At 56.1% G+C, this 26,403-nt stretch overlaps 1 protein-coding gene across 4 annotated transcripts in view; it reads right to left on the bottom strand.

Annotated features, from left to right (window-relative positions):
* Positions 1–346: 346 nt before the first annotated feature.
* Positions 347–26,403, bottom strand: part of Syne3 (spectrin repeat containing nuclear envelope family member 3) — a 78,196-nt gene continuing 52,139 nt past the window's right edge. For all 4 annotated transcript variants that reach the window (XM_063241012.1, XM_063241015.1, XM_063241013.1 and 1 more), the window contains 11 exons: positions 25,054–25,228; positions 20,634–20,816; positions 20,148–20,291; positions 18,854–18,988; positions 16,098–16,259; positions 15,793–15,965; positions 15,323–15,467; positions 13,831–13,992; positions 10,998–11,147; positions 9,950–9,988; positions 347–5,343 (listed from right to left, as the gene is read on the bottom strand). In XM_063241012.1, the coding sequence (XP_063097082.1) occupies positions 5,143–5,343; positions 9,950–9,988; positions 10,998–11,147; positions 13,831–13,992; positions 15,323–15,467; positions 15,793–15,965; positions 16,098–16,259; positions 18,854–18,988; positions 20,148–20,291; positions 20,634–20,816; positions 25,054–25,228 (1,669 nt within the window). In that variant the 3' untranslated portion in view covers positions 347–5,142. The remainder of the gene's footprint in view (positions 5,344–9,949; positions 9,989–10,997; positions 11,148–13,830; positions 13,993–15,322; positions 15,468–15,792; positions 15,966–16,097; positions 16,260–18,853; positions 18,989–20,147; positions 20,292–20,633; positions 20,817–25,053; positions 25,229–26,403) is intronic.

Below are 26,403 nucleotides of genomic sequence, written 5' to 3' on the forward strand. Positions count from 1 at the left end.
CCTGTTTGTTAAACAAATGTCACCAGGGCCTTGGTCCCCAGGAACGCAGCAACTGGATGCCCTATTTGCCTGTGAGTTTTGGTTTTCTGGTCAGTTCTGGCCCCATCTCTGCACTCAGTGTGCATTTTGGACTTTCCACGTCTACTTGGCCCAACCCCAGGTCTGGGACTGAGGAGGAGGAACCCCGGGCTGGGCCAGTCACACTGCTACAGCGTTGCTGTCACCAGAGTTGAGCCGTCTGCCTGGAAAGGAGACTGCAGTGACAGTCACCCACCCCCTGAGCCGTCCATCCCTCACCAGACAGCAACCCCTGTGTTCAGAAGGGCAATCTCCAAATCACTCATGGTTTCATAGATCAAAATAGATATTTTTATTTCCAAACATCAAGCGGATACAAAAAAGAAAAAGGAAACCAAGAATAAAAATATAAAACAGCAAAGAAATCAGGAAGCCATCTTTTAGAACACTGCTACCTCCAGCTTGCACCAGAGGAGAGGGCGGGAACTTGCACCTTAAAACACAGTGCAGGCGTGGAGCAAGGGGATCCCTGTCTCCCCTGACGTGAGTGGAGGTGACACAGCTGTTCGCAGACAGTGCCGGGCTGCGATGCTGACACTTTCCGTCCCAGAAAACATCACTGACTGCAAACACTTGTTTATACCCACGGGGCTCTCCCAGGGGACATGGCCCCTCTGCACGCTGCTTCTATGCCAAAACATTTCAGACAGTGGCATTAGCTTCCCTCGGACACCAAAGCCAACTTTGGCAACATCCTGTGCTGTGCCCGCCCCTCACTGTGTCACCGCCTGGTCACACCGCATGAGCGATACTGTGCCGAGTTAGTATGACCTTGTCTTGGGAGCAAAGAGAGGGTGACTCTGCTTGTGCAGACTTGGCTTAGGGCAGAGCAGGAGTGAGATGGGCTGATGCCTCTCATTTGCACTTTGAGGGGTACCAAGTTCCCCGTCCCGCCACTGTCTCCAGAGAGGAAGGCAGACGACACTGCTGACCTGCCAGAGCTGGTATTGTTAGTGTGCCAGGGCCCCCGCAGCATCCCCTCATGTGGGGGAATGTCAGGAGGACACATGGCGGCTCCCACAATAGCCACCAAGTGCTGCACATCCGGGGAATGGTCCCGAGTCAGGGGGGGAATCCCTAGGTTCCCATGGGCAGGGGTCACCGTTGTCCTAATGCCCAGGGCTGGGCCAAGGGCTCATCAGCCATGCTTCTGCCTGGGGGTGTGTGTCTAGTCCATGCATATGCGTGCAAACACACGCACACACAAACATGCACACACACAAACACACAGAGCTTGCGAGCACACACAACTTTCTTGATGTACCCACTCTTCCCCACAAAAGCTTCTGGAACATGGACCACTGCCCCTTGGATCCCCCCAGGAAGGAGCTGGGGGTACAAGCAGGCCGTGACCTCACAAAGCACCCCCTGGGAGCAGTGGCAGGTATCTGTTTTCCAGGTGGAGACTGACCACATCCACCCTGCCCCATCTCTGCCACACTCGCCTGGTGCTCCCAGCCCTCTGAGGAGTGGGGTTAAAGAATTCCTGGCCAGCAGTGTGTGTGGGGAGAGGCCCTGCAGCCCCACTCTGGGGCGGCTCCTCCAACTCCCCTGTCTATAGCCAGAGCAGAGTGGCCAGTATCTCACGACGGGGAAGTTCTGTGCAGTGGCAGAGAGGTCACCTGTGTAGCTTGGAGCCCGCCATCCCTGGCTCACCATCTAGCCGCTTGCTTCTCGGCAGGCTGCTAACCCTCTCTGGGATGTGGCTTCTAGGAGATCACGGCTTCTGGGGGTCCTTCCCTCCCTTTTCAGCAAAGGAGGAAGCTGGGCTGTCAGGCTTCTTCCCGAGGTATCAGGAATGGGTCGGCCTGGTGTCCCTGGGTGCTGAGCTCAGAAGTGAGGATTCTAGAAAGGAAGCCAGCATCCTTCTGGGAAACTGAGGTTCTTGCCATCGCTGTCTCCTGTCTGTGCAGGTGGTTGGGTACCACATGATGTTGCCGTGACAACTGGGAAGCAGACAAGTGCTAGGGGATGCTGAGCACCACAAACTGTTCTTTAAGGCTCTGGGTGCCCTGCTCTAAGATCTGCTTTGGACCATGAGCTTTTGTTTGCTAATGGCCTTTTGAAAACAAAGCTGTCCTTGTTCTAACTTACGTAGGCAGAAGGCATTTCTCCATTACAGGGGGGCAAAGATGGCTGGTCTTAGCGTCTTTGGCTGTGGGCCCCTGATAGAGGAACTCTTGTCTATGGGGTGACAAGGTCCTCTGTGAGATGGCTACTCACTGTTCCTCTCTAGGCTTTGTGGTCTATTAGAGAATGAGGCGCTGTCCCGGAAGAATTAGAGGGTCCCAGGGTGCGGCTCTGGGCTCAGCCCAAAGGACACAGCATAGGTGCAATGTCACTTCGTTCTCCGGCTATGGCGGGGCAGGGTGATGCCTGGCTCTCTCCACCAGAAGCAGGGACATCGAAGCTTCACGCCATGGCATTCCACACTTCTTTCTTGCTAAAACAATCTATTTTGTTGGGACACGGTCCCAGACGCCTGGCAGACGTGGAAGAACTGTGTCACCCAGCCTTGATCAGCAAGATGAGAACAGAAGTCACTGACTGGATGGGGCGTCTGGGAATGCCCCCCACCCCCACCTGGAACCCAGACAAAAAATGAGGTGGACGAGCACCTTGTGTCCTAGGTGTCTGGGACCAGAGGAGAAGAGTTGCACAGCTTTGGTCCGGTGTCTGTGAGCTGAGTCTCTCTCCCTTCCTCTTGCTTCTCTGTCTCTCTCTCTCTGTCTCTGTCTCTTCCTCTCTCTCCCTCAGGTCTCTTGTCTCTTACAAACACACGCACGCACACGCACACACCCCAGGCTGGCCTGTGAGAACCCCCTGTCTCACCCCAGCCCCAAGAGTCCCCACTCCCAAGGCCCGGGAGGCAACGCACACCCAGGTTCCATATGACACCTTTCTAAGTGCTGGTAAGTAGTGCCACCCACACAATGACTGTGCGCCCCCATTCCATGTGCAGCAGGGCATTACACTGGGGAGGCCCCGTCCCTGGGCTATTACATTACAACTGCATATATACACATACATATATATGAAAATAATGAAAATATCATTTCTCTATAAAAAAGTTATACAAATACACAGGCTTTATGGCATTATATCAAAGTTTAAAAATATAGGACATCTCCACCCAGCAGTATACTTCCCGGGGTCCTCCCTCCCAACACAACAGGTAGCACCTGTGACACAGCTGCTGTGTGACTTTCTGTTTTTCTTGTTTTTTATTTTTTTCCTTTTTTGTGGTACTGGGAATCAAACCCAGGACCCTGGCCCTGAGCTACATCCTCAGCCTGGGCTGGCCCAGCGGGTTGGGCTCTGGCCTTGCAGACCCTCATTGTTGCCTGGATTGTGGAGAGGGGGACGCACTCTCTGTCCTGGCCCTGACTCAGGCTGGACCACCCCATGAGGGAGCTCCTGGACTCGGCTGCCTGCTCTCTAGTCTAGGGTCCCCTTGTTCCTGGGCCCAGGCAGGGAGAAAAGGGATCTCCCAGGCCCTACCTTCCTACTTCCAGAGAGGCCCAGCTCCTCCAGGTCCCCTGCCAGCACAAGAATGGGCAGCGCCTGAGACCTGGGTGGCGAGGTCTCTGTCCCTAGGAGAGTGGGGTCTGGGCTGAGGGCCTCAGGGTCTCGGTTTCCCCTCTACATAAGGTGCCTCTTTGTGTCTGCGGCACCGTCCCATTCTGACCTTGGTACAAGGTCAGAGGAAATTCCTCCAGATTTTAGTGGACACTGAATGGACAAGTCCCTCTGCAGAGAGGGCACTAAGTATTTTCTAAAAAGAGAACATTTAGTGTCGATTTGGGGGGAATCTGATCCAGTGGTTGAACCCATGGCTTTTGTACCTATGTATACCTCCAGTTCTTAATTTTTATTTTGAGACAAGGTCTCGATAAGTTGCTAAACTGCTTCCTCAGCTCCAATTTGCAATCCTCCTGCCTCAGCCTCCTAGAGTCCTGGGATTATAGGTTTGTGCCACCAGGCCTGGCTCCAATCTAGTTTTAATGCACTCAGGAGCAATCCAGGGTTCTAGGGCAAGGAGAAACCAAGTTTCTAGCCTTTGGGCCCAGCATGGAGTCAGGCTGGTCCCTTCCCACCTTGCCCAGACCTGGCTGTGGCCAGCCGGGATGGCCTGGGCCTTAGGTGCATGGGGTATTCTTGGCCCAATGGGCCAGCATGATTCCCTTCTAGGAACAGAAAGATGAGGCAGCTCCATCTCAGGCCCTCGGGCCCTCAGTCCCTGGCCCCTGTGCGGCAGGAGCTTGCTGTCTGCTCTAGCCTTAGTGCAGTTCACAGAGGTGACCAGGCTCCCTGGATCCTCAGGGGCTCCCCTTCTGCATGGAAATGAGGCACCAAACCCACCTCCTTCTGCTTCCGCTCCAGACAGAATCCCTGGACAGCCCTCCAACCACTTCTGGAAGGGTCTGTGTCAGAGTGGGGATGCCTGCACTGATCTGCACCCTTAGACAACACCGACTCCTGTCCTGGTGTCCCTCTGTCTCCCTGCTGTCACCCTGCCTGCCTTTGATTGTACCCATCTGTACTTCTAATCCATACACCAAATCTTCATGGCTTAGAAACATCCCACTATGCACGGTGAGAGGCTTCGGGCTCTGGGCCAGGGCCTGCTGGGCTCCTCACTAACAGCTGGGTTAGGGGTCGGCTTCCTCGGAAGCAGCTGCCACCAAAGTGACACGAATTCCTGCTTTCCAGGGTGGCCCGCAGGCCAAGGCATGAAGGCCACAAAATCCCACAGGGGAAGCTGCTTGGGACGTCCCCAGCTACAAACAGATCATATGTAAAATGGTACGTCCTGAGCCTTTACACAGTGAGCATATAAAATTTTGTGCATGTCTCCGGAGCTGCGCACGGTATATAAATAGACGAAGACAACGCTGTATAAAAAGGAAGGTTGTCCCAGGTTCCGCCGGCCGCAGTCTCTACGCCGAGGCAGCTCTGTAGCCTCTGTTCCGCCGTCTCCAGTTCCTCCAGCTGGAGACCTGCGGAGAAGCCCTGGGACTGCTGGAGGTGGGAAGAGCAGGTCACCCACGGGCCTGCAGCGGCCTAGGTGGGTGGGGGGCCGTCGTAGCGGAGCATGAGCATGAAGGAGCTGGCGAAGTTGTTGGCCCGGATGCAGCCGCGGGCCTCCTCCCCGGCCGGCAGCAGGAAGAGCAGCAGCAGAAAGAGCAGAAGCAGCAGCTGCAACCAGAGCGCCAGGCAGCACGCCTTCCGGAGCAGGGAGCACGGGCCTCGCCACCGCCGGGCCTGCGGGACAGACACAGGACATGAGCAGCTCCGAGGGCTCCTCTGCACCCTGGGGCAGCCGTGGGGTGTGCCAGAAACAAAGATCTCTGCTGTGTTCTCAGACCAAGGAGCGGAAGGAAGAAGATAAAGACAATCACAGACTGCACCTGGTGATTCTGTAAATTCCCACCCGGTGTCCAGCGGGCCCCCAGCCACCCCGCCCTGCATCGTGATTGCCCAGACTCACAGGGATGTGAAAGCCAGAGACACCCAGGAGAAGCCACGCTCTGAGCACTGATCTGTGAGCAGGCTACAGGCACCTCCGATGGCTGGGCAGGAGGGTGAGCTGCACCTCCCAGGGGCTTGGGTCACAAAGCCGGAGCAGTGACACTGCAGTGGGCTCTGTGGCTAAGCAGGCTGCGCAGGATGGTGTGTCTGTGACGTGCATTTTCCTCATGTGACCTTTCCAACTGATAAAGACGTGAGCCCACTGAGCACTGCAGACTACTTACTCACTGTGGCTCGTTAAGTCGGTCAAGGTCTAAACCTAGAAGTGGGAGCAACAGTGGTGGCTCCCTGGCAGGGCTGTGGGGCTGGTGAGCTGCACACGGTGGACACTCAGGCTTCTGTCCTGGTCAGTGTGCCTCTTGGTGTCACCGCCACCTAAACCATCCCATCACCATCACCAGGTGGGCACCCACTGCAGTGCGCTCTGCCACCCTGCTTCTCCCCTCCTCTCCCTCCCTCTCCCCCTGCTCCTTTGTGTCATCAGCATGTTTCGTTACCCTCCCCCTCACTGCACCCCAAGGTCAGTCTCACAGGTCCCTGGAGGTTTCTCTGCTGCAGAGCCCCCACCATGGCCGTCCCCCAAGTCCTTCGGGAACTGGCTGGGTGTGGCTTCCTGGATGTCCCGGCCGCCCAGGAAGGTTCACGCCCTCGAAGCCCAGGTGTGGCACAGCACGGGGTCCCTGGGAACCTGCGGGGCGGGCTCCAGTCTGGACCCATCACACACCACTGTGCGACCTGGGGCAAATCAGTGACCTCTCAGTCTGTTCCTTCTCCCATAAGCAGGGGGAGAAGCCCGCCCCACCTGCTGGGCTGTGAGGACTCAAATCCAAGTGTGTTTACACCATGAGGAAAGGGGTGCCGGGTCCCACGCTCAGCTCTAGTACTAGCACCATTAATAAAACAGCCCCCCAGTGCGGTTACTGTAGAAAATATCTGCTGGCTCCCCGGGGACCAAAGACCACCACACAACACTGTCGGTGGCGGAGGTAGGATGCTGGCACTGCTGGAATGGTGCTTGAGGGTGCTGGGGATGGAGGTGGTAATGGTGGTGGTGATGGTGACCATGGTGATGGTGGGGGTGGTGACGATGGTCGTGGTAATAATGGAGTGAAGGAGATGATAATGGTAATGGCAGCAGCGATGATGTCCGTGATGGGGATGGTGATCACGGTGACCGTGATGCTCATGGTGACAGTGATGATGGGGTGGTGGTGGTGATGACAGTGGTGGTGATGGTGCTGACGATCATGGTGATGATGGTCGTGGTGATGAGAATGGTGGTGATGATGTTCATGATGGTGACAATGATCGTAGTGATGACAGCTATCATCATGGTGATGCTGCTGGGGGTAATAACTGCTGGTGATCACAGTGACGGCGATGGTGGTGGTGATAATGGTGGAGATGATGTTCACGGTGGTTGAGGAGGTGGTGACAGTGTCAATGGCGGTATGCGGGAGTATCTGGGGAGCACTGGGCTGGCACTCTGACTTCCCCTCAGATCTAACCACCTCCCCGCTCGCCTGCCTGATGTCCTCCAGATCATCACACCTGACGCTCTGCCTCCAGCCTCAAATGTTAGCACTCAGCCACGTCCTCAGACGCTGGCTTTGTGGAAGCGCACCGTGCATGTCCCACGCAATGAGTAAGTGCTCTCTGCTGTATTTACCCAGCCGTGACTTGCAGAGTGGGAGGGAGGTGACGCACTGTGTAAGCGAGCGCCTGAGTTCCCGGGGGAGGTGGCTGTGTGCCTGCTGCTGACTGGGTGCCACCGGCCCGGCTGCCACGGGGCCGGGGAGGGGGGGTGGGGCTGCCACGGTTTGGGGAGGCCCTGACTTGACTCCTTGACTCCTCGGATTTTGCGAACACTTTGCCTGATGCCAAAGCTGTGACCCACGCCGGGAGAGGGAAAGCAGGGCAGGACAAGGGGTGCCTGCCCACCCCGTCTCAGCTTTCTGCCACCCAAACCCTGTCATTACCAGTCTCGGACCGTGCTAGGGGAAGTCATCCCAAACGCTCCCTGGAAAAACTGGATTGTAACAAGATGCCCAAACACCACAGAAAGGAGCTGTGAAAGTGGGAGCCTTTGGGCCTTGGAAGTGTGCTCAGTCGAGCGGCTCCCCTCCAGGTCTGCCCGCCCGATGCAGGGGAGGTGGCCGCTGTCTGCACTGGCAACTGTCCTGGTTCTCCCAGGGGATGGCAGCATCAGCCGCTTTGCCCCTCGAGTCCAGGAAAGGGGGTGCCACATCCCTGGCCAAGACAGGGCTTTAGTGAACTCCCAGCCCCACTGCATCCTGGAAAGCAACGGTGCCTTGTGTGAGGGGGTGCTGGGCAAACATCCGGTGGCACTGAGCTGGTGAGCACGTGGGAAGCTGCAAATTTAATAAATCTTAATAACTCTGTTTATACAAACAGGCGGGCTGAGGCCAGTGACGTAGCCGAGCTGTCAATTACTGGGGCTTGGAGAGAGAAAAAAAGTGCGGAGCACCAACGGCTCGTAAATAACCAGCCTGGGGCCGGCTCTTTCCTTTCCTCTGTACTAAAAATAATAAATGGGATGTTTTGAAGTTGGCAAGATTACAGCTGCTGCAGACAGCACCTATTTCCTACCTGTCAGCGGGCCTGCGCGTGCAGGGTGCGTACGTGCACACATGCACACCCGGACTATAACAAGAAAATAACCCGAGGACTGTGAGGGTTTGGCCCTGGAGTGGCCCTCTAATGCCCACGTGTCACAGGGAAGTGAGAACAGGCCCAGTGGGTCACGGATCGGAACTGCCAAAACACTGCTTCCAAACAAACCTCTTCTCTTCGTAAGCTGATGATCTCAGTGGCTTTGTCACAGTGACAGAAAGCTGATGGACACGGGCAAATCAGCAAACCACCACGCAAGGAGCCAACCAAGGGCAGATGTCACCTGAACAGTACCACTGCTCCTCTGCTCTCAGGAAGAGAAGCAGAGAGAGTCTGCAGAGGTCTGGGTCCTCCTTTCCACAGTGGCTGACAGTGGCCTGTGCGTCACATGTCACACCAGGAACTTTGCTTCCTTTTAGCTCAGCAGATTCATTCTACGCTTTGGAAGACCAGGGTTAAGTGACCAGCCAAAGGTCTCACACATTCATGTGCTTCCTGAGTCGGAATCCAAAATGCAAAGCAGCTATTCTCAAAGTGTGACGCCAGCTTTCTGGGGTCCCCTGGAACTCATCAGAAAGGCAGATTTCTGGGCCACCCCAGACCTAATGGAGCTGAACCTCCAGGCACGGCCAGCAGTCTGCCTTTCACAAGTTGCCTACACCAGGACGTCTAGGCGGCTCCCTTCTGCACAGCAGGCTGAGGTCCCCTAGCCCAAAACCAGCAGCCCCAAGCTGTATAACCCACTTGTGTTAAATGTAGCCTGAAGAAGCACATTTTACAGCCACCTGGCGCCTCCCTAATGTATATACCAGAGTCCTGCCCAACACCGCTAGCCACAAATGTGCTGAGCCTCAGGGTTACGAAGCTCCCAGCCACTGTCACTGTCCCCCAGCTCTCAGAGCAGAGCCTCCCCCTGTGCTGTGGGTGGAGAGGCCGCCGTGATCCCCCTCTCTGCCTGGCCAGGTGGGCAGTCTAGGGGCACAAACTGCTGCTTTCTTGCTCAAGGAGGTGTTCTGAGTGCCTCAGGCAGGACGTGGCACCAAGTCAGCACCCAGTACCCACTGGCAGAATGAATGAGAGAGAGAAGAGAGAGGAGGGGAGAGAGAGGAGGGAGAGAGAGAGGCGGCCAGTGAACACAGCACACCAGCACATTTGTTCCAGCTGCACGGACCTTCAGCCTGCTCCAGTGTCACCTCCCACCATAGTGAATCCCCACCCACAGCCACGGCAGTGTTACTTCTTCCTGTCGTCTCTGCTGGCACGGCTGCTGCCCACCCCACAGCGGGGCTCTGAGCAGTCACAGCGGGCAAAGTGGAAACGCCAACCCAGTAGAACAAGGCCTCCTCCACCCTCCCCACTGTGTCCCGAGAGCCAGCACGCCCCTCCGTCACCAAGGCGGCTGGAGCCAGCCGTCCCTGGGAAGGTGCTGGTGACACCCGTGGTCTCAGCCATCATTAGCAGCACCCTCCTCTTTTCCCAACATGTGTGTCCCCAAGCGCTCAGGGCTAAGAGTCCCATGTCCATCATGTCCTCTTTCACAGCTGCATACTCTGCATGCCTCTGCCAGTCCCCTCTCCACACCTAGGCTTCTGACTCCCCCCAAACACCCCTTCGGACTCATGGAAACTTCTGGAAAGCCCAGCACCGACCACCAGCTCTCCAGGCATGCCACCCTCTAGCCGTGCGAGCAGATGGCGACTCTTACCGTCTGGAATGCGCTTGACTCCTCTGCAGAACTCTGCAGCTGAAGGAGGGGAAAAACGGGAAAACAAGAGAAGTGAGCAAAACGCAAATCCCAGCTGAGCCGGTAATGGAAATTCATTTTGTCAAGGGAGTGTTTCTCTAGAATGTCTGGTCATCTGGACAGCCGCGCCAGCAGGGCTCGGGTTTAACGAGCTTTTTAACACACTTGGGGCCGCTGGGAGCCGGTCTGCGGGCCTCGTCTGGCCGGCTGTGGCTGCCGCTGGCTGGGGCTGGGCTGACACCTAGTGGCTGCTTCCGGGCCCAAAGAGCCTGCAGTGTTGGAGCTGAGCTGGAGCTGAGCTTGGAAAGGACCGGCCTTAGCCCTGTGGCCCTCTTGGACTGGGGATGCTTCGCCTGTGTACCTCTGGTTCCTCATTGGTTCAGGGAATAACAGCTGTCTGCTCTGTAGGGCTGACATGAGGACACAGCACCCCACGAGGGTTATTATTACTAGTGGGGCTGTTGGTATTATTTACATAGTCAGCACAGGAGCCAAGAGGGGAATGTGTATACTCAGAATCACGCAGCAGATGAGCAGAGAGGTGCAGGTGGACCCCAGGGCTCCTGATGCCATCTGTACCTGCCCTGCTCCACATCCACAACACAGGTGCGGGTTCAAGGCCAGCTCTGAGCCTGCCTGGCAGTGTGATCCTGGGCAGGCATTTCGGCCTCTCGAGGTTTCTCTCTGGGGACAGGGATGCGGCTGCCCTGGCAGAGGTGGCCAGAAGAACTGAGGTGATCTCCAACAATGAGCCCAGAGTGGCAGGAAGCAAGCGCTCTGTATGAGCGGACTGTGAGGTCACCGTGTGTGTCACGGGGATGCTGGCCTCATGAGGTGAGAAGACCAAATACACAGTGTCAGTCAAGTGCTGGGGACCTGGACCTCCGTATGACGGAGTGGCCACCTCAGCCTGGTATGCGGGTGCCCAGCACCGAGCGCTGCAGGTCATGCTGTCCTCCCTTGTGTGAGTTGGTCCCAACCATGGCCCTTCCCGGGGCTCAGCACCCACCAGCAGGTGGCCAGCATCCTTGAGCTTGGACTTGTACAGCATCCAGCGGTAGCGCAGGTCTTCTAGCTCCTCAGAGGCAGCTCCCGAGGGCCCGAGATGAAGGACATCCTCAAAGAGACGCTGGCCTTCTGGGACTTGAGCCTGTAGCTCCTGGGGGGAAGGCAGTGTCACAGTGCAGCCCAGGTGGCCCAAGACACCTCACCTGGCCCGTGGGACACCAATCAATTGCGACTTGGCAGAGAGGAACAGGTGTGGCAGAAAAACCGAGGGACCGTCATCAGTACAGATTCAAACCATGGCTGGTGGCTGCTCACCAGAAGGACACAGAGCGCCTCCTGCAGCTCCTGACATCCAGGGCCACTTTCTTCTGGAGGCTGACCTAGGGTCGCCACCATTATAAAGGGGATCACAGGGGAATGTGCCTTGCTCTTGGCATTGCCGAGTGCGGCCAAGTGGTGTTGGATAAGGCAGGTATTTCTGTCAAAATAAGAGTACTGTGTTCACCTTAGACTCAGGGCTCCTACAGATAGTGTGAGGGGGCGGATGCGGGCTCCACATGCAGCAGGCTGGGCTGAAGCCCTGTTTTTGTGCCTGGCTCATGAGCCGTGCAGCATAGAATTCCGTGCATAGCTGCTCAGCACCCACTAGAATGCGAGCTGGGAAAGACCAAAGGGGCCGAGTGAGGAAGCTTGGGGTCTTTCTGACCCGCTGGAGGTGGGCAGAGGTGTGGCATGAGGGGTGAGTACCAAATCTAGGCAGCAGAGGTGGTTGGGAAGGACTTCCAGGGAACAGGCAACTAGGTAACTGGATCAAATCACTCCCAGAGGATGGATTATTAAAAATGTTTCAGAGCCAGGGAAGAGCTGATGAAAGAGAGGTCATCAGGCTGGACCTCGGGAAAGGGCGGCTGGAGGTACAGCTCCAGGGCAGAGCACAAGGTCCTGGCTTCCATCCCCAGGACCCCCAAAAGCAAACCCAAATAACACTGGGAAAGGATGGGGGTCTGGAGGAGGAAACTCTGGGTCCAGCCTGCTTTCGCCCCCAGGACAGCAGCTGCAGAGCAGATCTGTGCTTGTGGTAGACTCACAGAGGACGGACATGAAGGACAGTCTGGGCTCTGAGAAGCCCTCCTCCTTCAGCTGAGACCCTACAGGCTCCACCCTCAGAGCAGGGTGAACCAGAAGAAAACCTGGGCTTGTGAGGACCCGCAGCCCAGCTCTAGGTCAGCTCAGTGGTCCAGGCAGCTACGAGCCTTGATTTGGATCCAGTAGTCCCACAGTAATAAAGGCCCTGCTTCTTGGCCGTGGCCAACAAAATCCCTCCTGGAAAAAGAGATTATCCTAAATCCCCGACTACCCTTATGTGTATTTTGTCAAGCACAATGTCCAGCACACAATCAAAGCAGCCACCTATAGACACAAGACACCAAGGACAAGAGAAAGAAAAAATAACACCCACAGAAACCTTCTGAAAATGCCTCGAGACCCAGAATTACAAGACACTCTATGAAGCAGCTATGTTCACTGGGTTCAGTGAATTTAAGGCAAGCTTAAACATTTCAGCAAGGGCCTGGGAGCTAGAAAGGTGACCAAGAAAACTGTCAAGAGAGCCAAATAGAAATTCTAGATCTGATCATTACAATAACAAACATTAAGAACTCGACAGAAACACATAATAGCAAGTAAGACACTGTTAAAAAGAATTAGTAAGCTGGAAGATGGACCAGAAAAAGATGCTCGGAACCCAACGTGAAGAAACAGTAGGATCAAAAACACACAAGAGCGGCAGAGTCATAAAGCTCACAGTGAGAAGGAATCATATTTGTTTAAATGATATCGAAAGAAAAGAGAAGGTAACAACTTTCCAGAAAGACCCTAGACCATGGACTAGGGTCACTAGGGTCTGTGAGCCAATAAATCCCTGCTCATTAGAAATTACCCGGTTTCCTACAGCAGCACAGATGGACGTGGGTAACCAGGGGCAGCAGTGAAGTGGGGGGGAGTCAGGGCAGACTGCGGACAGATATGACCCTGGCCCCCCACCCCACCCCCATCCCCACCCCAGCCATAACCTTGCGCTTGGTGACACGATCTTGGTGTCCCTTTCACCAAGAGGGAGCCTGTTTTTCCTTCCTCTTGAGTCTGGGCTGGCTCTGTGACTCTCTGCCTAGGAGTTATGCAACCTGGTTCAAGTCTAGGCCTACAAGTGCCTTGCCTGCCTCTGCTGTGTCCTGCAGGAGGATGAGTGAGGGAGCCCAGCAGAAGCGTCTTGGCCTGTTGAAATGGGGAAGCCAGGCTAAGCTCAGTCTAAACTGCCAAGAGTCACTGTCACAGGTTAAACAGCTCTTGTTTTAAATCGCAAGCTATGGGCTGCTTTGTTACGCAGCAACAGCTAACTGATATACAGGTGTCAAAGGATTAACAGTAAGGTTTTCTGAGTGGGAGACAGAGACAGAGGCTGAATGGATGAATGCGAGGGGAAGTTCTAAAATATAAAATCATTATTCATATGCAAGTGAGAAAAGCTCTCAAATGATCGATCGTATATACAGTGCTCCCTTGTTTGAGGAGCCCCTGGTGGAACTGGGTGTGGTGACACATGCCTGTAATCAGCCCTAAGGGAGGCTGAGGCCTGACGGTCTTAAGTTCGAGCTCAGCCTGGGACAACTTAGCAAAACCCTACCTCAAAATCAAAACATAAAAATGAAAAAAGGCTGGGATGCAGCTCAGTGCAAAGGCCCTGGTTTGATCCCCAGCACCACCAAACAAAACACCACCGTAGAACTCCCTAGGCACCAGCCCATCTAAGGGGTGCCAACCCCAGGAGAACACACCTGCAGCTTTGCCTCTCTGGTCCTCACGTCCTTGGCCGAGGTGACTCTCATGGCAATGATTCTGACCAGCTTGGAATTTTCCACCCGCAGCCACTGCTCAAAGTTCCTCAGGAGCTGGGAGCCATCTTCAAAGCCGCCTTCTCCTTCCTCCAGCAGATCTGCCTACAGGAGTCACATGACCAAAGTGACCGAGGGAAGCAAGGCCCATAGGCCCTGGGTCCTGGGGAGGCCACTGAGGCTGGAGGGATGAGGACAGGATGCCCAAGGGTGTGGGGGAGGCTGGTGTGAGGGATGGGCCACTGCCACATAGGGGCCAGGAGCATTCCTCGCCGTCACTGCCCTGGCTCCCTAGTGGACGTCACTACCCTCTTCCAGGACGGCCACCCAGTGAACACCCTTCCACCAGGCTCCTGCCAGCTGCCGGGTTCGGGCTCTGCCGGCCCCTGGATGTCAAGCTGCCTCCCTGTCACCTGAGCTGGAGCCTGCAGACCTGTGCTTCCTCCCTCTGGGTCTTTCCCCACTGTCCCCTCTGCCTGGACAACACCTGGCTCCCCTCTTCCACTGTCACAGATCCCCACTGCTCCTAGAAGGACTTCCCTGCCCGGGAATTAGGTCACAACCAGTGACCCAACTCTACTCCAAGCTTTCTTTAGCAACGAGGTCATCTGCCAAAGACCTGGAGCACAGTCCGAGGCTCCTCAAGCTGTGCCCCAAAACCAGCAGCTTGAGTGCCCCCGGGGCACTGCGAGCAACGCAGAATGCGTGCTGTGATCAGCTGTACTGGGTCTGAGAACCTGTCTGAGATCAGCACGTTGTTCACGGGCACCCAGGCTCCAAGCCCCGTCCTGGGAACAGAGTAACACTCAGTACGGGTGCTTTGGAGGCAATTCTGCATCCAAATGCACAGGGGATGAGGGAGTGGGAGAGCAAATAATTTGATTCTTTTTGGAGACAGGGTCTCACTCTGTTGCCCAGGCTGGCCTTGAAATTCTAAGCTCAAGAAATCCTCCTGCTTCAGCCTCCCAAATAGCTGCATAGGCATGTGTCATCATGCCCGGCTTGACGGGATTTTTTTTGAAGAGTAATATTCTTTTCAGCATGGCTTAACTTTTCAAAGGTCACAGGGGAAGGTGATAAAGGACACCACGCAGTTTTCACAGAACACAGCCACATCCCCAGAACACACCCTCCTGGGAGACCTTGGCTCGCAGTCTGGGGTCAGGAGGAAGGTTTCCACCTCCTCCCTTCCTGCAGGGGTGGCTAGAACTGCACAGAGGCGAGGACCAGCACAGTGTGACGACCTTCAGAGATAACCTCAACCTGCCCAGGGGCCCAGCTCTGCAGTCGGGGACCCCTGAGGTCCTCTCTGCAGTGGCACAAGTGCTCCAGGGGCCACAGCTGGAGCAAATGAGAAAGGAGGGCCCACGTCCCAGGGCTGGGCGTGGAGGTGGCTGAACAGAGACCCCACCACGTCTTAGGTTGGATCCGACACCTGTGCAGAAGGACCACTACACCGACGCCCGGGGACAGGATCCAGGGGCTTGATGAGAAAGCCCGACTTTGGGATATTGTTGGTGAAAACCAGCTTCTTTCCGGAGTCCACCTCTGAGCTCTGCAGCTGCCGGTTTCGGATGAGGCTGGGAAGACAAAGCGTGCCCACTCAAGACAGGAATATGACAGGGACTCCCAGGGTCACGGAAGAAGTAATTACATTGGGACCGCAAGGTGGCAGGAGATTTTCCGGTCTCAGCAGCCATTAGGCAGCCCCAAATGCCCGGCTTCTTCCTCTGAACCCAGCTAGCTGCCCTGGCACGAAGGCGCAGATGAAGAAACTGAGACTCGAAATCTAGGACCCTTCCCAGCTCCCCCCACCCCAGCCAGCATCACCCTCTGGCCCCAAGCGTGCAGATGCCCACGGATACCTGGCACCACTCCCAGCCCAGCCCGTGGGGGCGCTCTCACCTCAGCATCTCCTCCTCCAGCAGCCGCAGGGCCCGCCAGGACTCTGCCAGCTCCCTCAGCTCCTCCTGGACTTCGGCCGCGCCCTCTGGAGAAGACTTCTCCATCACTAACCGGCCGTGCGCCTCCACCAGCGCCAGGCTGGCCTCCTTCTCCGGGAACTCAGCCACCAGCTTCTGAAGGACAGAGATGCCAGATAGTGTGAGGTGTCAGGCTTGGGGGCATCTCCTTCCCCTTGTGGGAGCTTTGGCCAACGAAGCCGCCCTTCGTGGTGGTGTGGGGCCCAGGGCAGGAAGTCACCGTCTCACCTCAACCCCAGCTTCCCGAGACTCAGCGTTCCACAGGCCCAAGTCCCCTCGGTGTGATTCCAGTGTCTGTGTGGCCACAGCGACCCACTGCTGCAGATCCATTAGCTGGTGGCTGAAGGTGCAGTGCTCCCGCACGCTCTGCTGACTCCTGTCCACAAGGTCCTGTGGACACCCAAAGCCAGGGCTCTGAGCCATGGTCCAGGCATCACCTCAGCCCTGTAGGATGTCCAGGCCACCTGGACCCTCCCCCCAGCCCCACCCAGCACCAGGCCACAGGCTGGGGCCCAGCACAAGGGCATCACCCAGGAGTCCACCTCTGGTTCAAGCGCCAAACCACCAAGGCCAGACAAGGGTGGACAATCGTGGCTCTCGACCACACCTGGGCAGCGTGGCCTGGCACAAGCACGTGGGCAAACTGTTGTCAGCATCTGGTAAACCTGACCTCTGACCCAGCCATCACCCCCCTGGCAGGTGACCCTGAGCCTTTATCCAAAGACTCCTGTGTGGTGTTGCCTGTCACGACAGCTTCATGCTGTCTGCTGACAAAAGACCAGGAGGGAGGGGTCACTCCAAGGGGTCAGTGTGGTGCCACATGCAGTGGGTGGATGAATTGATAGCCATCCCCGGACAGCAAGAAGCCACACCCTCAGGAAAACAACCTATCCTGTTCCATGGGGGTGGGCAGGAGCGGTCAGGAGCGGTGACAGTGACTGGCAGGCACGGGGCAGGCTGGTGTGACTGCATTTTCCCTGGGCGCCGTAAGCATGGACCTGTCTAATGCTGTAAGTTTGCTCTTCTGCACAGGACTACACTTCAGTGAGAAGCTTCTGAGCCCGCCTTCTTTCCATTTCCTTGGGCCCATCAGCTGCTTGGCCCTTTGGCCTGAGCCTTGTTCCTCTGTCCCCAGGAAAGGTGGGCACCGTACCCAGAAGTGGGTGGCCACTCTCCATCCTCCTGGTCGTTCTGCCTGGACCCTCTGGCACCAGGGACTGCTGCCCCCATTTCCCAGCCCAGGGCCTCGTGGTGCTCGGCCAACCATGGAACATGCACTGAATCTACTCTGCCAGCGGCGTGCCCTCAGCCCATTCTTCCCCAACCATGGTACTGAGCCCGGCCCAAAGGCCCTCAGTGCTCCCTGCTGCACAGAGCTGTGACCTGGCCCAGGGCACATGGCTACAGAGGCAAGGCCACTGCAACTCTCTTTAAGTATCAAGTATCAAAACAACAAGGGGCATTTTCTCCTTAAAGAAGGACCAAAAGCATAAATCCAGAGGACCATGAGATTAGAACGTCACCATGACAACCCTATGATGCTCTCCTAGGGCCGCTACTTAGCCAGCTTGGCCTGGGAGCCCACTTTGCAGCTTTGGGTTCCTGAGGGTGGGGGCTGCTTCTTCTGCTCTACCCCCACCCAAGCCCCGGGGCCAGCAGCTGCTCATGGGCTCAGCGGAATCAGTGACCAGGCCCCGTGTGTCACTGAGACCAAGGGGCTCCATGGGTGGGGCTGTTTCTGGAGAGCAGTGGTGGGCAGTACAGCTGCTGTGGGAAGGACAAGGACAGTGCCTGGGGCTCCTGTGGCACCAAGAAAGGACAGCTGGACATTGCAGAATTGCCCTGCACCCCACAGACAACCTCCTGCAGCGCCGGTCTCCAGGGGTCACAGCCTGCTTCTTCTGTCTGGGCACAGGCTCCACCATGGCGAGCGTGCAAACCACAGCCAAGCCCACACAGTTTTACACATTTCTGAAGCCTGCATCCCAGCTGGTTGTGCCATCATTTATGTGGTAGTGAGCAGAGGGCAGTATTTTTTTTTCCTTTAAGACAGGATCTCACTGTACAGTTCAGGATGGGCTTAAACTCATTATGCAGCCCAGGCTGCATAATCCTCCTGCCTCAGCCTCCTGACTGCAGGGGCACCTTCTGACCATATCCTAATGTCTTGAGCCCCTGCCCTGGCTAGAGAGATCACATGACTTTTATCCAGCTCTCTTGTCTATTCTGAGTTGTCTGTGAATTAGAATGATATGATCTGTAGGTTTCAGGCCTGTAAAGAGGTGCTGGGCTAAAGCCTGGTGTGTGGAGTCAGGGGTGGAGAATCCCGAAGGGGGTTTCCCTGAGGTGTGGCTCCCGCAGCTCACGCAGCCAGGCCTCCATCCCCTTCAGTCCCTATGTCGGGCCTAGGGTCTGCATTTCAACCTGTCTCCTGCCAGTTTGCAAGGAGCCTGGGGTTCCATTCCACCGGAAATGCGATCAATCCTGCGTGAATCCAAGAAAGTGCTCAGGTGGCCACTAGAGGGCACTGCCGGCGCGGCTCTGTGGCGGCCCAGGGCTGGGGAGCAAGTGCAGAAGGCGCCAGGATGCGCTGCGCTGTGTCTCCCGGGCCCTTGTCACAGAGCAGAACCGAACCATTCATGTCACCACCGCCCTCAGCGCCTAGAACAGTGCCCAGTGTGTAGGCGGCACTTAATACTCATGTTACATAAATAAGGAAGGAAGGAGGGAGGGAGGGAAGGAAATAAAGGGGTCAGAAAGCACAAAGGAGCCAAGTGTGGTGGTGCCCCACCTGCAATCCTAGCATTTGGGAGGCTGAGACAGGAGGATCTCCATGAATCCCAAGCCAGCCTGGGCTACGTAGTGAGATTTTCTCTCACCTCCCATAGCTACCTGCTTCCCCCATCCAGCCAAAAAAAGGAATGAGAGGGAGAAAGGCCCCAGGCATGTAGGATTCCGGGCCTGGTCCTTCCTCCAGACCTTACCTCCAGGGACCTGCGCAGGGCCCCGTAGTCAGAGCAAAGCTGGTCCAGTTTGTGCTGGTGGCTGGAGTCCTCCTGGACAAGACACTTCATGGCCTCTACATGCACCTCCAGCTCCAGCCCCTCTTCCTGCAGGCCCTGCAGTGGAGACAGAAGTGGCATCTTTCGCCCTGCGGCTGATGATGACAGGAATCTGCGTGCAGGGTCTCGGGATTCAGTGTGGTGCCCCCTCCACCTTACACCTGTGGCTGAACCACATGGCTGGTCTGCTGGGCCCACTCGGGGCTGGAGGAATTTTAAAATCAGATGAAAATATTATGGAAGGGCCAGGCATATAGCTCAGTAGCAGCAAAGCGCCAGCCTGCTAAGCAGGAGGTCCTGAGTTCAATTCCCGGTTCTGGAAAGAAAACAGTTCTGGAAATGATGAAAATCAGCTTTGTGCACAGCCAAACGGCAACTCGGGGGACAGATGCCCAACTGGACTCCTATGTGGTGATCACCTCTGCTAGGAAACACACCGCCCCAGTTTCAGCTTTAAAGCCCCACATATGACATGTTCAGTATCTCCCAGCGCACACCCTGTTTATATGTGGGCGTGTGCTTGGGTTTTAAAAGGATAATCACAGTATTGCATGCATTTTAAAAAGCAACAAGGAGCTAAGAGCCGGGTTTGGTGGCACACACCCATAATCCCAGCACTAGAGAGGCTGAGGCAGGAGGGCAGCCTGTGACTATCCAGTGAGTTCAGGCTGAGCTACACAGATAAACCCTGTCTCAAAAAACAGGGTTTTTATCGGTACCAGAGATTGAACTTACAACCACACACTTGCAAGGAAGGCGCTTATGCCGCTGAGCTAAATCCCCAGCCCCAAAAGCCATTTCTTTATTCAGCCAAGAGCAGTGATCAGCTCCTTCACCGTCCCCAGGTGTCTGGAACATACGTTCTCCCTCTCAGGAGGGGCTTATTCAGCGGAAGGCCTCTGCAGTCTTAGGGAGCATCAGTGAAGTCATTTTAAAACTAAGCGCTGTTAGACTTTGGAACTGAGGGGGAAATGAAAGGGCGCGTATTATTTTGCTAGGGCCAAGCCTCGGCAGTTCTGTTCATTACTTCATATCATTAATATGTGCGAGCAATTGTAGCAATAATAAAAAGAGAACCAGCAGTTCTGGGTGCCTAAGGCCTGCTGAGGCCGAGACCATCAGATACACAGGAAGTCAGCGCCAAGCCTCAGCCGCAGCCGCCGCTGTCTGCCGGCCACAGGAGGGCGCTGCTGCTCGGTACACTGGCGCCCCTTACCTGCAGCCGCAGGAGCTGGGTCTGCTTTGCTGGAAGGTCCCGCTGAAGCCCTTTCTCAGCTTGGAGCCTGGCCTGGAGGTCCAGCAGCTTCCTCTGCAGGGGCGCGAAGGCAGCTCCGAAGTCTTTGTGCTGAGCAAGTAAACCCTGGGGACAGAGGACAGGAAGCCGCACCTTCAGGGTGCCCACAGGGCCTGGCGCTTCTGCTGGCCAGCTCCTGCTCCAGTGCCCAGTGTGTAGGAAGCCCTGCCTGAGCCCCCGGTGCCTTGGGCTCGGGTGTAACGCTTTGGCCAAGCCCTGTTAGAACAGTAGAACAGGGCTAGCACCCCACCCCCGTCTGTGTAAATAAAGCTATTTTGGAACACAGCTGTGCCCATCCATTTTCCTGGCTGTTTCCCGACCCAGGGGCAGCAGAGCCTCCCCAGAGCACCGGCCTCTGGGGCCCGCACAGGTAGCCTGGGCTCCTCCCTGCCTGCCCGCTGCCCTCACCTGCAGCTTGCCCTTCCTCTGCAGGAGGCTGCTGTGCAGCGGCTCCCGGTCCTGCATGCAGCCGGCCACCTGCGCCAGGAGGCCCGAGGCTCTCTCCTGGCCGAAGATGCCGCTCAGCAGATCCGACTTCAGTGGCAGTGCTGCCAGCTGCTCCTTCAGGCGCGCGCTTTCTGCCAGGGCCGCCTGCAGAAGAGGGGAACAAGGCATCCCTGAACAGCGTGGCAGGGTCCGGAGAGCCGGGAACACCGGCGGGGCTGGTTACCACCATGGGGTGGCCGCCTCTCAGGGCAGGCTTGGGAGGAAGCTGCAGACTGGGGCTGGTGGAATGCAGGAGGCCCTGAATTCATGGTCCACCCACCCTTCATCCATCCCATTCCCAAAGCCTGAGTAGGAATCTACCGCCCTGTATCACCCCTTCCCCCTTCCAGGGTGGTGCACAGCTGGGGAGACTGATCCCCCATGACTCAGGGAGCCTTCCTGGAGGGGGTGACTTCTCCGTGGGCTGCTGCTTCACTGATGCTTAGGAGACAAAGAGGGGGGCTGTCGGGACTCAAGCCACTCGGGTCACAACGGTGGCCTCCACACAGCCTGAACTTGCACAGCCCAGGGCCACCTCCTCCAGAAAGCCGAGGCTGACCTTATGCCAGCCCCATTCACACCCCAAAGCCCTTCAACCCCCTGGGTACCTGCTGCCTCTCTGGCTGTTCTAGGTATGAGTTTCTGGGTCTCTAACTGATGGTCTGGCACCTGCACCTGGCCTGCATCTGCCAGACTGAAGATCTTGATCACAGTACAGAGCTAGAAGCAGGTCAAAGACCCCAGGCCAGGCAGGTCGCTGCAATCCTGGGGGAAAGTGGCTGTGTTCCTAAGCAACGCCTGACCAGTGCTGGGGGTGCGTTCAAAGTAAAGCCAATCAGAGAGGGCTCCCTGGAGGAGGTGGCATCAAGACAGCCCTCCATGGGCGGGCAGTTCCTGGAAGGAGCTCATCGTGTACACAGCTGATTCAACTGCACTGGGGCCTGACAGTGAGGACCTGGGGCCTCTGATAAGCCACGCGGGTCAGCGTCGCCCTCTGGGGGAGTCACGTCCACCCCTTTATCCAAAACAGGTGCTGGATCACAGGAGGTAAGAACCCGGGCTGGAGAGTGGTGAGTGTGCATTTGGATGGTAGGTGAGCGGGAGGCCTGAGGCACTGCGAGCCTCAGTTTCCTCTTTTGTAAAAGAGGCCCAGATCGTGGGATTGGTACAGGGTTTCAATGAGACACCAATCACATTGGACACATGCCCATGTCCAGCACACGCACAGGAGGGACACTCCCCAGCCACGAGTGGCAGGCCTGAGTCTCCCCAGAAAGATACAGTGACAACTGAACCCCCACTGGTACCTCGAATGTGGTCACAGCCCACCTTTCAGGGCTCAGTGTTATAGTTCCGGAGGGGCCCAGAGAATCCACACAATCCTGAGGCTGAACATAAGGACTGAACCAAGGAACAGCCGGCCGCGGTGTAACACCAGCACTCTAGGAGGCTGAGGCAGGAGGCTTGGGAGTTGGAGGTCAACCTGGGCAACTCAGCAACTTAGACCAGAATTTGGAAAAGGGCAGGGACGTAGCTGGGTGCAAAGGCTCTGAGTCCAACCCTTGCAGTACTGGCAAACTGCGCCCCAGCTGTGGGATCCGCTTCCCTACAGGCAGGACAGGGTGCTGCTGTGGGACATGCCTGCACACAGAGGCCAGTGCCAGCCAGGCCAGTCCAGGCCCCGGCCCCACCTGCAGCTCCTGGGCACGGGGCCCTGGGCCACACTCCAGAAAGACTCAGCTTTCCCCCTGGCCTTGCAGAGGTCCTGGTTTGCTTCTCAGCCCACTGGCCAGAACGAGATAAGAGGACTCTGGTGCTAGAGCAGGGAAAGCCCTCACGAGGAGGTCAGGCGGGGCTGAATCAAGGACGCATCCCCCCGTGCTTCGGCCTCAAAAAGCTGGCTCCAGAGCCCAGGGGAAAGCAGGGATGAGGGTGTGAGCAAGAATCTGCGACCCACAGCATGGCTGGCTCAGCCTCCCCTGAGTGGAATGACCTTGACGAGCACACTAGCTTGTTTTTCTGGTGTCAGGGATCGAACTCATGACCTCACCCTTGCCAGGCAGGCACTTATACCACTGAACTACATCCCCAGCCAACCACACCCTGACTTCTGACCTGCAATCAGTCTCTCCTGAGCAAAAGAGGATAATGGCAGACATGGAAGCTCTCTATCCCATCTCAGTTATGACACTGACAACCGGAAAGACTCAACATGTCTATTTGTGGAAGTGCATTATACACCCTACAGGATGGAAAGTGACATCACTGCTAAAAAGGATGGCTTCCGTGTGAGTCATTTTTAAATGGTGCCTGAGAAAGGGTGAAAGCTGTGAGGGGAAAATATCAGCTCCAGCTCTGGGACGTAACTCTACACACGTGGAAGTAATAATTAACTCTCCCGTCTCTGGGCGACTGTGTCTCCCAGAAACGTCTAAATGGATTTTATCAGATAGAAAGCATAGATTTAGGATGCTCTGACCTAACGTTGAGATTGGGACACACATGAAATTCTCCTTGGAGAGTCTTGAGGGGAACCTCTGAGAACGTCACCATTGTCTTTGGGAACCTGGGGAGGTGGCGAAAGGGCCCACCGGCCCTCGGAAGAAGGGCTGTACTCTGCCCCGCGCCTTTAAAACAACGGAGAGCTGAGCGTGGTGCAGGCGCACGCCTGTAATCCCAGCCCTCTGGAGGCTGAGGCAGATTTGCCACAATTTCCAGGCCAGCCTGGGCTACAGAGTGAGTCCAAGGCCAGGCTGAGTCTCATAGCAAGACCCTGAGAAAAAGCAAGCGACAGAGAGAGAAAACAAATTCTTCCGCTAACATGAGCCCCACGTGGCAAATCACAAGGTTAAGTGCTCTATAATTGGGCTTGGTCTATGGCTGAGTAGTTTCCTCGGAAGTGGGTGGGTGCCAAGCCTGGTTAATGATTCTCCAGCTAATACCAAGCTGGACAGGAAAGGTGACAGAAGTGGCCCAGCAGATTGACAGGGGTCCTGTGGCTTGTGGGATTTGGAGGCTTGTTTTCTTTATATTCCCCAAGGCTGGCTACGGGTGCCTTTTAAAACCAGACTGAAAATCGATATGGTATGAGGGCTGACACCAGGCGCATCTTCTCTCTCTAAGGATCTCTGGATGGCGTGCAGAGCTCGGTGGTAATAAAATGGGTTTACAGGCAAATCGGGCCATGTGTGGCCAGGCACGGAGGCAGACGGTGCCGGCTGCCCCCTCACCAAACAGGCTGCGTTTGTTTGGGAAGCAAGGCACCCAGCCAGGGATCCGGGATTAGAGCACAGTGGTACCAACTGGCCCCGGCAGTTCCCACCTCCTCAGCCAGGCCCTGGCCCTGGGGCACTCACGTGGCCTTGTGCAGTCAGTGAGATGTGAGGGCTGTGAGCCAAGGCTTCTGTCCTTTCCAGAGGGCAGCAGGGAAGGACCTGCTGTGCAGATCTCCCTGGGACAGTGGGGTTACTGCTGATGCACGGTGTCAACCTGAACAGTTTGGAAGTTTAACTGAGAAACTCAGCAGGGAGCCAGGATCTTTACTTTGTGAACATCCTCACCCTGTGCAAGTGAAGGGTGCAGGGATTTTTTGAGTGCTACACCTGCCCTGGGGGTGGGGGTTGTGGGGGTGCCTGCATACAATATAAGGGGGAGAAGAGGCTTGCTCGTTCCCTCTTTTGCTCTGGCTGCTGCCTTGAACTGTTGTCCCTGTGCCATGCCACTCTGCCTTGGAGCCAGCTGATTATGGACAGAAACCTCCACAAACAGTGAGCTGAATAAATCTTTCCTTCCTTCATTTGGGTGTTGGGTATTTTGTCCCAGCAATGAGAGAAAAGTAACCAAGACAGTGAGTGTGGCTATGGTGGGAGCCTTTTTGTCCCCACATGGCAGATATTATTGCTTATGAAAAAAGATGCATGTGTGGAGCAGCAGCAGCCATTCTGGGGCCAGAAAGAGAGATGTGGCTTCACACTTGAAAAAGCCAGGTGACACTGTCTAGCTGTAAGTCTGCCCAAACAGCTCCGTGTTCTAAGCAACCTCTTGTCAGGTTTTTTGTCACTTGCAGCCACCATATAGGTAATGGTCTGCAACCACTAATGCTACCCTGGAGGATGGCTGATACTGGGGTCCTAAAGCAGAGTCCCTGGACACTTCTGGGTGGGAGCAGGTCACTGAGGAGTCCTGGGGTCACACTGTGCTTAGCCTTCTGCACAAGAACTGAGGATGACCTTTGTGCACTTGTGAGCATGGCTGTCCCTGGAAGAGGGGCCGACCCACTGCTCAATGGCCGGCAGCCTCTCCCAGCCACGTGAGGAGGCCATCCTGGCCAGAGCAGGGTTACCTCGATCTGGGGCAGGAAGGTGTGGACGGAGGGCAGGTCCGGCAGGCTGACAGTGACGTCCAGGAGCCGCTGGGCCAGGGCCCGCCACAGCTGCAGGTCACGGAGGGGTCTCTGGAAACGCTGCCACAGCTCCACCCTGGTGCTGTTGCACAGCCTGGTGCTCTTCCCCTTCATGCTGCAAGGACCGGCAGGGTGCAGACAGAAGAGGAGAGGGGTCAGTGCAGGGGCAGGCATGGCGGGGGCCAGGGGACAAGGCGAAGGTGGGAGGGACAGGGCGCTCCGAGATGGACAGGCCATGGTCATGGCCATGGTCACTGAGAACAGAGCGTGGGCTCCTGGGCTTCCTTGGGCTCTTGTACCAGTGAGATGTGTGACCAAGCATGAGAGCTGGGAGCCTGAAGTGAGGCAGTGACTTAGTCACTGAGCCTCAGTTTACCCTACTGGAAATCAGGGCCCCTCCCATAGCGCTCCTGTGAGTACTTGTTGAGATAACGCATGGAGATTTCTCCCACAAATAGAGGAGGAGGTAAGCAAGGCGTGATGGCACATGCCTGTAATCCCAGCAACTCAGGAGGCTGACGCAGGAGGATCTCCACAAGTTGAGGCCAGTCTGGGCTACCTAGTGAGTTCAAGACCAGACTGTATTACATAATGAGACCCTGGCCTTTCAACTGGGGACATAAAAAATTTAAAAAGCTTAATATGAGTTTAAAATGAAGTAAACAGTAGAAATATGAGTCCATATCCAAAGTTACTCTGCCCCTGAGAGCATTTGTGGGTTTAAATGAAATAACTGCAGATCTGAGCTAGGCTTGTGCCAGCTCTGAGAAAGGGGCCAGTGTGGGAGTTGGCTAGCCTTGAGCTGGGACCTCAGAGGCCTGCAGAGGAACCGCCCTCCAGCAGCCTGGCAGCCCAGCCTCGTGACCTGGGACTGCAGGGGAAATTGCCTCTCCCCTAGATTGCTGCTGCCCTCTGGGAAGAACAGAAGCCTGTCTGAAGATGCCATCATCTGGAGCACTGGTTCATTCTTTCTCTCTTTCTCTCTCTCTCTCTCTCTGTTTCTGTCTCTCTAAGACAGGATCTCGCTATGTAGCTCAGGCTGGCCTTGAGCCTGTGGCAATCCTCCTGCTTCCACAGCTGACAATTGATTTCTACAAGTAATTTTTCAAATAAGTTCTTCAAAATAGCTGGCCATGTTGGTGCTGGCCTGTAATCCCAGCACTCTGGGAGGCTGAGGCAGGAGCACCCAGAGTTTGAGCCCAGTCTGGGCAATTTAGAGACTTCATGGGACCCTGTCTCAGAATAAACGTTTTAAAAAAAGCACTGGGGATGGAGGTTGGTGTAAAAGCC

Source organism: Cavia porcellus, unplaced genomic scaffold (assembly GCF_034190915.1).
Source record: "Cavia porcellus strain 051 isolate PalLab524CR breed Dunkin Hartley unplaced genomic scaffold, mCavPor4.1 scaffold_31, whole genome shotgun sequence".
In the NCBI taxonomy this organism is placed as follows: domain Eukaryota; kingdom Metazoa; phylum Chordata; class Mammalia; order Rodentia; family Caviidae; genus Cavia; species Cavia porcellus.